Here is a 9,575-nt window from a genome sequence, read left to right on the forward strand (position 1 = left end):
CGTTGCCGGACCAGCAGGTCCAGGAACAGCTTCTTCCCTGCGGCTGTTACACTACTCAACACTGTACCTCGGTGACTGCCAATCACCCCCCCCCCCCGGACACTCCTCCCACAGGAAAAACACTATGACTATGCATGTAAATAGATTGAAATCATATTCTATGTCGCTCTTAGGGAGATGCTAACTGCATTTCGTTGTCTCTGTACACTGACAATGACAATTAAAGTTGAATCTAAATCTGAATCTTTTAGGAACTGGCACACTCCCCCTTTCTAGGTTATGGTCTTTCCAAATTAACCCTAACCCCTGAATGCATTTAATGTATTTCGTTGTCTCTGTACTGTACACTGACAATGACAATTAAAATTGAAATTGAATCTGAATCCTGTGCTGTAAACTAAATAATGGACAGATTATTTCTATTATTTATATCCCAGCATAGGAGTGTAAATTAGTTTGAATATGAATAAAGGCAAAAGATAAAAATGCTTTCAGTTTGGGCTATCAAGTGATGAGCACAAAGCCTGTCAGCAAAGCTAATCAAGGACTAGCATTCAATGCAAGAGTCATTGATTTAATGACAAAGCATCTTGTTATGGCAGTTTATGGGGAAGCCATGATCAGAGAACGTGCTGTTTTGAGCCAAAAAATGTTTGGAGAGTATTGTTTTTTTTTTTTGATAAAGTAGATAAATTGAAATTGTAACCACATCCAGAAAAATCAGCAACCACAGAATCAAGATTATTTGTAAAAAGATTTTTGAAGTGTTGAAAGAGGCATAACAGCTGATTTCTGCATGGCAGGCTCCCACAAACTGTGATAAATGTTTGACATGCCAATTTTTATCGGGGAGAGAAAGAGTTAAGGCTTTGGGTCAAGAACTAGAAACATGAGAAAACAAGCACGTTTGAGGATGTAGATACGGGGAGGAGTGCAGAGAACAGAAGGAATGGCTGTGAGAGGATGCTGAACAAAGTTGTCCAAGTCATTACTTGAGAAACTGACAGACCTTTGTTTCCATTGATAATATTCCAGCTTATCTCTGTATCATGTTATTCCAGCTGCTGGATTTTCAACCAATTCTTTCTTTGCCAAACAGGCCAAGTGCCAACTGAAAAACGAGAAGTTCCCAGGAGCAGATGCAGTTTGAAAACTTGACAGAGAGGAATCCAGTTGCAAGCCTGCATCCTCGTCTTCCACATCTGGAGAAGTTTGCCCTCATCCACTTTGGAAAGAAGAACACATTATTATTTACATGGAGTGTGACTTCAAAACCTTGTGCAAAAGAATCTGGAACATGAAGAGTTAAATCTTAGCATGCAGGAAGGGTATGTGATTGGGAAGGTGCATGCAGGTAGACTGGTACTGAATGGTCTGTTGTGTAGACAATAGGTGCAGGAGTAGGCCATTCGGCCCTTCAAGCCAGCACCGCCATTCAATGTGATCACGGCTGATCATCCCCAATCAGTACCTCGTTCCTGCCTTCTCCCCATATCCCCTGACTCCGCTATCTTTAAGAGCCCTATCTAGCTCTCTCTTGAAAGCATACAGAGAACCGGCCTCCACCGCCCTCTGAGGCAGAGAATTCCACAAACTCACAATTCTCTGTGAGAAAAAGTGTTTCCTCGTCTCCATTCCAAATGGCTTACCCCTTATTTCTTAAACTGTGGCCCCTGGTTCTGGACTCCCCCAACATTGGGAACATGTTTCCTGCCTCTAGCGTGTCCAAACCCTTAACAATCTTATCTGTTTCAATAAGATCCCCTCTCATCCTTCGAAACTCCAGAGTGTACAAGCCCAGCCACTCTATTCTCTCAGTATATGACAGTCCCGCCATCCCGGGAATTAACCTTGTAAACCTACGCTGCACTCTCTCAATAGCAAGAATGTCCTTTCTCAAATTAGGGGACCAAAACTGATACAATACTCCAGGTGTGGTCTCACTAGGGCCCTGTACAACTGCAGAAGGACCTCTTTGCTCTTATACTCGACTCCTCTTGTTATAAAGGCCAACATGCCATTCGCTTTCTTCACTGCCTGCTGGACCTGCATGCTTACTTTCATAGACTGATGTACAAGGACCCCCCAGATCCTGTTGTACTTTCCCTTTTCCCAACTTGACGCCATTTAGATAGTAATCTGCCTTCCTGTTTTTGATACCTAAGTGGATAACCGCACAGTTATCCGCATTAAACTTCATCTACCATGCATCTGCCCACTCCCCCAACCTGTCCAAGTCACCCTGCATTCTCATAACATCCTCCTCACTGTTCACACTGCCACCCAGCTTTGTGCCATCTGTAGGAAGGAACTGCAGGTGCCGGTTTAAACCGAAGATAGGCACAAAAAGCTGGAGTAGCTCAACGGGTCTTTATTGGAAAGGATGGGGAGTACAATAACAACTTTGCAAGGCTTGGTAAGATCACACAGGAGTACAGCGTGCAATTGGACCTACTTGCATTGGAGGTGTTGCAGGGATAGTTTCACTGGGATGAAAGGGTCCGCGCACAAAGAGTGGTTGAGTAAGCTGCGTCAAAACTCGTTGATGTTTAGAAGACCTAGGCGTGATTTTTATTGAACCACGTGAGGTTCTGAAGGGTTAGACGGGATGAATAGTATTAGATGTCGAGGGGATGGCACTCTCTCCCCAGACAGCCTTGGAGGCGGAATGATTGAGAACGTTCAAGGTGAAGGTTGACAGACCTTTAAGTTATAAGGGAAGCGAGAGGTAAGGGGAGAGAGACTGGATCAGCTGTGATTTTCTTAAATGCTGGAGCGAGTTCAGCAGTCGGACACTGCTGCTATTATTTATGTTTTGGTCTCACACAAATGCAACTTGGAGCAGTAACCTGGAGAATGGGGCATAAGCCCACGGCTGCTGATTCTTTACAGCGAGTGTAGAAATAGCACCGATGGATGAATAAGAAATTGTCTTGCAACAAGCGGCAGCCGCTTGCAAAGGTCTGGAATATATAACATGAAATTGGGCGGTGCTTCCAGAAAAACAGAGACTGCCGGGATAGTGGACGACCACAATTTCACGCTAATTTACTGGGGATCTGGTTGTGTTTCAGGTTGTCTTTCTGCACTCGCTCGATCTGTTGGTCAGGATGGGCAGAACCGGACTCTTTCTCTTGATCCTTGCCTCTCTGAGCGGGTTTTCCAGGCAGGATGAGAAAGTGCAAGAACTTAAAGTGGAAGTGTTGGTGAGCAAATCCCTTTTACAAGCTGTTACAAGCTCCGAGACCTTTAACTTTCGCGACAACAATGCGAGTTGTCTGCTACAAATATCTGTCTCTTCATTTGCAAATGTGTATGTTTTAATCAACAGCTGAAACCAGAGGGATGTCCTGAGCTGTCGAAATTTGGGGACACTCTTCACATCCACTACACTGTAAGACATTTTAACTTGCTGTGCTTTTTTTTGCTTTACAAAGTCTGCAACTTGAAAATTCGAATTGTTTTTGCTACTGTTGAAATTTAAGACGGGGAATGTTACTCCACGCGTGGGACCCGGTGGGAGGTCTGGTTGTACTAACACGTCAGCAGATATGTCCCCGACCAGGGAACGGGATTGAGAGAGAGAGAGTATATTTTCACGTGGGAAGCCACCACACTTGGGGGAGGTGGTTGTTGGAGTTGAGGAAGGACAATGATTAATGAGCGAAACGATGTGGCAAGTGGACACGTCAGTGGAAACTCACACTCCCCACTCACTGATCAGTTTCTGCTGGAGTTCAGTCCCACACCTCCAAACAAGTGAATTCATTTGAAAGTAGCGTGGGGGTGTGATGCAATATTCCATCTATTTTAACTAGAAGCAAACTAACAATATGGTCATTAGGAATTCTGGAGGTTCATTAGCTCGTGACATATTTAAATTTTGCATTCACGTTACTCAAGTTAAATGTGTTGACTTAATGTAAATAAGAACGCGGATATAAATAACACACGCAGAAATCCAGCGCAAATTGAATATTTATTTACTGACGAAATTAAACTGTGGAGCAAAGGAAGGCAGAACTGGACAAATGAAGTAACTGGGAGCTTCTTTTAATATAGACATCGGAGGATGCAAAAATAACTTGAAGGCATGTGCTCGATGAATGAAGCAGAGATAGGGAAGGATAACACTTGAGAGACTGAGCCTCCAGCATTACAACAGCGACCACTCACTTGCTGTAAATTGCTCTGGGCATCCTGGCTTGCCAATAAAAAAAATCCTTAAGAAATGCTTTTACATGGGCAAAATCATCAAATGTAGATCAAAGCAAACCATCACACCAGATCTGTAGAGATTGTTCCACTTCAAGCTATTCAATCCTACAGCCACTTTAAATAAGGGGAAATTAAATTTATATATTGGTCAGTTATGTCCTCGAAACAGAAAGTGCTGGAGGAACTCAGTGGGTCAGGTAGCATCTGTGGAGGGAATGGATAGGTGACATTTTAGGTCGGGACCATTCTTCAGTCTGTGTTACTAGAGGGGGGATCTTATAGAAACTTACAAAATTCTTAAGGGGTTGGACAGGCTAGATGCAGGAAGGTTGTTCCCGATGTTGGGGAAGTCCAGAACAAGGGGGTCACAGTTTAAGGATAAGGGGGAAATCTTTTAGGACCGAGATGAGGAAAACATTTTTCACACAGAGAGTGGTGAATCTGTGGAATTCTCTGCCACAGAAGGTAGTTGAGGCCAGTTCATTGGCTATATTTAAGAGGGAGTTAGATGTGGCCCTTGTGGCTAAAGGGATCAGGGGGTATGGAGAGAAGGCAGGGATGGGATACTGAGTTGGATGATCAGCCATGATCATATTGAATGGCGGTGCTGGCTCGAAGGGCTGAATGGCCTCTACTCCTGCACCTATTGTCTATGTCTAGAGCACTTTGGGTTTTGCTCAAGATTCCATCATCTGCACTTCCTTGTGTCTCCTAGTACACTATTACCCTTTGTTGCCGTTCAGACTGTGAAATGTTGCTAGCTGCCGCCGCAGGTATAAGTGATCGTTAAATGTGTATTTGCAATTACTTGAGTAATCTTTTGCCTTTGGATATTCAATATCACGCTAAACTGTCATCTATCAATTCCATGTTGTTCAAGAAGGAACTGCAGATGCTGGAAGATCGAAGGTACACAAAATTGCTGGAGAAACTCAGCGGGTGCAGCAGCATCTATGGAGCGAAGAAAATAGGCGACGTTTCGGGCCGAAACCCTTCTTCAGACTGATGGGGGGTGGGCTATTCTATCAATTCCATGTGTTTGAAGTAAAATGCTGCAAGTGGTATGTTGAATGATATAGAATATTAAATCTGGATTCGCTGGGGCTCTTCTGGAAATCACCACTTTGGTGTGAATTGGGATGCTCCCCAGTTGATCAGTGGAGGAGTAATCGAATGTTAGATGGTCAAGGTTACTGCTTGTGGCGTTGTTGAATAACTATGACAAAGCCCTATGGGAGTGCGCACTGGAAAGTTGATGTGCTTTTATTCTGCTCCGTTTCTTAGGGCAAGTTGGAAGACGGGACGTTGTTTGATAATTCTTTGATCCGGGATCCTTTGATGGTAGAACTGGGCAAAAAACAGGTTATTCCAGGTAAAATGTGACATTCTGGTGCTGGAATGAAACCATACTGAAGAATTGCCTCATAATCACAATTACAAAGATCGATTCAAGAATGAGATGATTACTTGCCCCTTTCAATACTATAAATATGACACGCATGAAAGTAATTTTGACTTCCATCCGTAAACACAAATCTTCATTGAGGTGTGATTGCGACCAAGAGGTTCATTACGATTCAGGTATTTTAATTCAGTTCCAATTCTGAAACCATTGGTGGAAGTGTGCTGAAGAAAAATTTGAATCTGATTTTAATTTTGTTTGTAGGTTTGGAACAAGGTCTTCTTGACATGTGTGTTGGGTAAGTTGATTTGATTGCATCAAATTTCACTTGAGCCGAAGTCTAGTTGATGTGAAAAGCAAATAAAACGACAGATGCTGGAAAACTGAAATACAAAATGCGGGGAAAGTCAAGGCTATATCTGTGGAAAGGGGAGCAGAGCCAATGATGATGGGTTTCCAACCCGAAACAGTAACTGTTTCCCTCTCTTTCGCCAGCACTTTCTGCTTTTATGTTAATTCTTTTTAAAGTCAGTGACTTAAATAATATGTGTTCACCTGTGCCTGTTCTTCACAAGATCATGAACAATTCATATCTGTCGTAGGTACACAAAAAAGCTGGAGAAACACAGCGGGTGCAGCAGCATCTATGGAGCGAAGGAAATAGGCAACGTTTCGGGTCGAAACGTTGCCTATTTCCCCCGCTCCATAGATGCTGCTGTCTATTTCCTTCGCTCCATAGATGCTGCCCCACCCGCTGAGTTTCTCCAGCATTTTTGTGTACCTTCGATTTTCCAGCATCTGCACAGTTCCTTCTTAAACAATTCATATCTGTCAGTGTGTTTAGCTTCAGCTTTGCTCCAGAGTCAATCTCATTTCTGGCCTGGTCTCTTCCCTCTCAAACTTTTAAAAAAGTGGTTGGACAGAGTTAAGCAACTCCAGATGGGAAAGCTGCCTTGTTATTGATCATTGCATCATTTTGCTCAATGCTGTCGATACTCTTGAGCACAAGAGGTTCTCTGGGTGAAGTGATGATGCGATGCATCGTTACCTGCTCTTTTGGGACAGTTGGCCAGTAAATGAATCGCCTGAATTGGCTGTGGAAGACTGCTGACTGTTGTTGGCGGGAAGAAGTAACGTCCTAAAACTGAATATCAGCGACTGTTTCTCCAAGTGTTGAAAGTTTACATGGCATCCATCATTTCTGCAAAAGGTCTCACTCACTTCCTGTCAGACTTTCCCTATTTGGAAAGACACACTTTCTGGAGCCCCGAAACCACTGTCATAGAAAATCGGCAAGCTCCATTTGTAAGAAGCAGAAACTGCAGGATTTTGGGGATGCAGCGTTGATATTGTATGGATGGCTGACGGCAACTCGGTCACAAACGTGATATTGCTCAAATAATCCAGGATATTATCTTATAATATGTGTTGTTTATTATGCAAAGATTAATTTGAATTTAGTTTACACACACAGTGCAGTAATGATGATTGGTTATATGTTCTATAATGTATAATTAGCATACAGTGTAAACAATTTCTAAATATTTGGAGTTTCAGGCAGTTCATAACATTCTGGTCCACACACTTTCCAGGAAAAGTTACACATTACAGAAAGGTGCTTTGAATTTCCCTTTTCTAGCCCAACTATACAATACTGAGGCTAATGCCCCTGTCCCACTTAGGAAACCTGAATGGAAACCTCTGGAGACTTTGCGCCCCGCCCAAGGTTTCCGTACGGTTCCCGGTGGTTTTTGTCAGTCTCCCTACCTGCAACCACCGGCAACCACCTGCAACCTCCGGGAACCGCACGGAAACCTTGGGTGGGGCGCAAAGTCTCCAGAGGTTTCCTAAGTGGGACAGGGGCATTACTCTACTTGCCTTTCACCAGGGAGCGACCTTTGCTTTTGTTAGTAATACGCCAAAGTTACCAACTGAGCAATAGTAATCTATTCGATACTGGATGATTCGCAGATAATATAGTAAGAAAATAATGATGTTCTTGCAGAAAAACTAATAAAGTGTATTTATTTAGAGAGAAAAGAAAGTTAACCATTCCATCCAATCTGGCGTATGGGAAACGAGGCTTTCCGCCGACAATTCCAGGTATGTACACATTTGGTTTTCTGAAGCCACCTCAAATTTATGTACCAACTTTAATCTCAATCACTTGCAGTATTTATTGCACAATGGTAGAAATTGATATGAGGACCCAAATTTGCATGATTTGTAATTTAAGACTTTTTAACTTAAAATTTGTGACGTAAAGTGGGAAGTTAAATGATTAGATGAGGCAAGGAGAAAACGTGATTAGGTGGCAAAGCAAATGGGTTTTGACTTTCTGCACACTGCATGTTTCTCAGAGAGGCAAGGACACAGTGAGATTAATTTTGATTTCAATACATGGAGATGTCCAGAGAACAACAGTGCATAGGATGAATAATTTGGAGAAGTGAGAGGAATATTCCAAGCAGTAATCAACACTGAAGGTTACAATTGAGAGGGCTTGGAGACTGGAGGTCACTGGAAGATCACCTATGAAATGGCAAGTTTTTTCCCTGATCTACTGCAGAAGTGTGGACATGTGATAGAAGTGTTGCCCAGATAGAGAGAGCGTTGTTTGTGCTCTACATTGTTAAATATTCGGAGAAAAATTAGTGATCTCCTCCAGAAAGTGAGAACCAATCTTTATTGAGACCTTAGGAGTTCAACGTGAGATTGAAATCTGCTTTTGATAGTGAGGCCCAGATGATGGTCAAAATAATGAATTGAATGCTCGGGTTTGGTGTCCGAATCACCCTCCTTTCAATTCCACTAGTGTTCGTGTACCTGCATAGTAAGTACTGAATTATATTAAATATATGGCTGTATATTGAGTTTAGAACTGTTTTCTGCATTTCAGGAGACACTGTACTGTTATTTGAGACGGAGTTGGTGACATTAGTGAAATCCACATATTGGAAGAAGATGATGGACAATGTGATCCCAATAGTCTGCCTGCTGCTCATCCCTGGACTTCTGTGTCTAATAGGCTATTACCTCTATTCAAAAGCACACACCCCAAAAATCTCCAAACGAAAGGCCAAGGAGGAGAAAAGAGGAAAAGCAAAAAATAAATAAAATTTCTGCTGAAATGTAACTTTTGTTTGTATTTTTTCAATAGAGTTGCTTTAATCTTTATTCACAGCTTATCACCCTCTGATTCTGGGAATGGTATCTGTGTAGAACCACTTGCAGGCTATTTATCATCAGTACTTCGAGTAATAATCACAGGTTCAGCTTTAAGCAAACATGCAGTGTTCCTCAAGTCTACATGTATAACAGTGTAAAACATGTACTCCACAACACTTCTACAATGGAGGGTTTTATTCCCAACTTGATTTTCGTTTACGTAATGTCCTTATCACTTTTGTTTTAAATTCTGGTGGTGGTGTCAATTATCAAGACACGTACAGATGTACATTCAGATGCAAAGAAAATAATCTTTTCAATCCTGCCACGGTGCCACTCTGTAGAATTCTGAATTATGCAGAGGTGCACAACGCATTGAAGACAGTTCCCCAACGTACCTGCGATGCAGTTCACTCCAAATGATATAGAGTGGGAAGTGGATGTGCAATGTTATAGATAATGTGTCATATCAAACCTCCATTAGTTCAATGCAGGAAATGAGCATTGTTTTACACAAATTATTCAAACAAAAGAGGAAGTTGGAAAAAGCCTGCTAACTGTATAGGCTTAAACCCAGTCATGGTGTTTAAACTCCTAATTGGGGTCAAGGAACGTGCGTTCACGTCGCGGCAACTGCTTCCACCAATCTCTCCACCACCACACACAAGAAGCAACAAGACAGACACCATTGTCTGCAGATGCAGAGAAGTGTGTGCAGCTCTGGCTGAACAACTTCTAATCTTGTGCGTGGACTCGATAAGAAGAATTGAGGAGGAAGCCTTGGGCA

The 9,575-nt window shown here is 42.5% G+C and overlaps 1 protein-coding gene across 2 annotated transcripts; it reads left to right on the forward strand.

Annotated features, from left to right (window-relative positions):
- The first annotated feature begins 1,089 nt into the window (after nt 1-1,089).
- On the forward strand, nt 1,090-8,756 carry fkbp11 (FKBP prolyl isomerase 11). 2 transcript variants are annotated; one of them, XM_055664638.1, is made up of 7 exons: nt 1,090-1,328; nt 3,075-3,206; nt 3,332-3,394; nt 5,503-5,590; nt 5,885-5,918; nt 7,653-7,723; nt 8,520-8,756. In XM_055664638.1, exons 2-7 carry the CDS (start codon nt 3,111-3,113, stop codon nt 8,735-8,737), a joined length of 570 nt encoding a protein of 189 aa, XP_055520613.1. In that variant the 5' UTR covers nt 1,090-1,328; nt 3,075-3,110; the 3' UTR covers nt 8,738-8,756. The 2 variants fall into 2 exon arrangements, with proteins under 2 accessions (XP_055520613.1, XP_055520614.1); XM_055664639.1 differs by lacking the exons at nt 1,090-1,328; nt 3,075-3,206; nt 3,332-3,394; nt 5,503-5,590 and adding an exon at nt 5,597-5,799.
- The last annotated feature ends 819 nt before the right edge of the window (nt 8,757-9,575 follow it).

The sequence above is a fragment of the Leucoraja erinacea genome, chromosome 40 (genome assembly GCF_028641065.1).
Source record: "Leucoraja erinacea ecotype New England chromosome 40, Leri_hhj_1, whole genome shotgun sequence".
Classification (NCBI taxonomy): Eukaryota; Metazoa; Chordata; class Chondrichthyes; order Rajiformes; family Rajidae; genus Leucoraja; species Leucoraja erinaceus.

Coding starts and splice junctions, on each gene's coding strand:
- fkbp11 (XM_055664638.1), top strand. CDS start 3,111: ATGGGCAGAACCGGACTCTTTCTCTTGATCCTTGCCTCTCTGAGCGGG. Junction 5,591..5,884: donor CAAAAAACAGGTTATTCCAG/GTAAAATGTGAC, acceptor TTTTGTTTGTAG/GTTTGGAACAAGGTCTTCTT. Junction 5,919..7,652: donor CTTCTTGACATGTGTGTTGG/GTAAGTTGATTT, acceptor GTATTTATTTAG/AGAGAAAAGAAAGTTAACCA.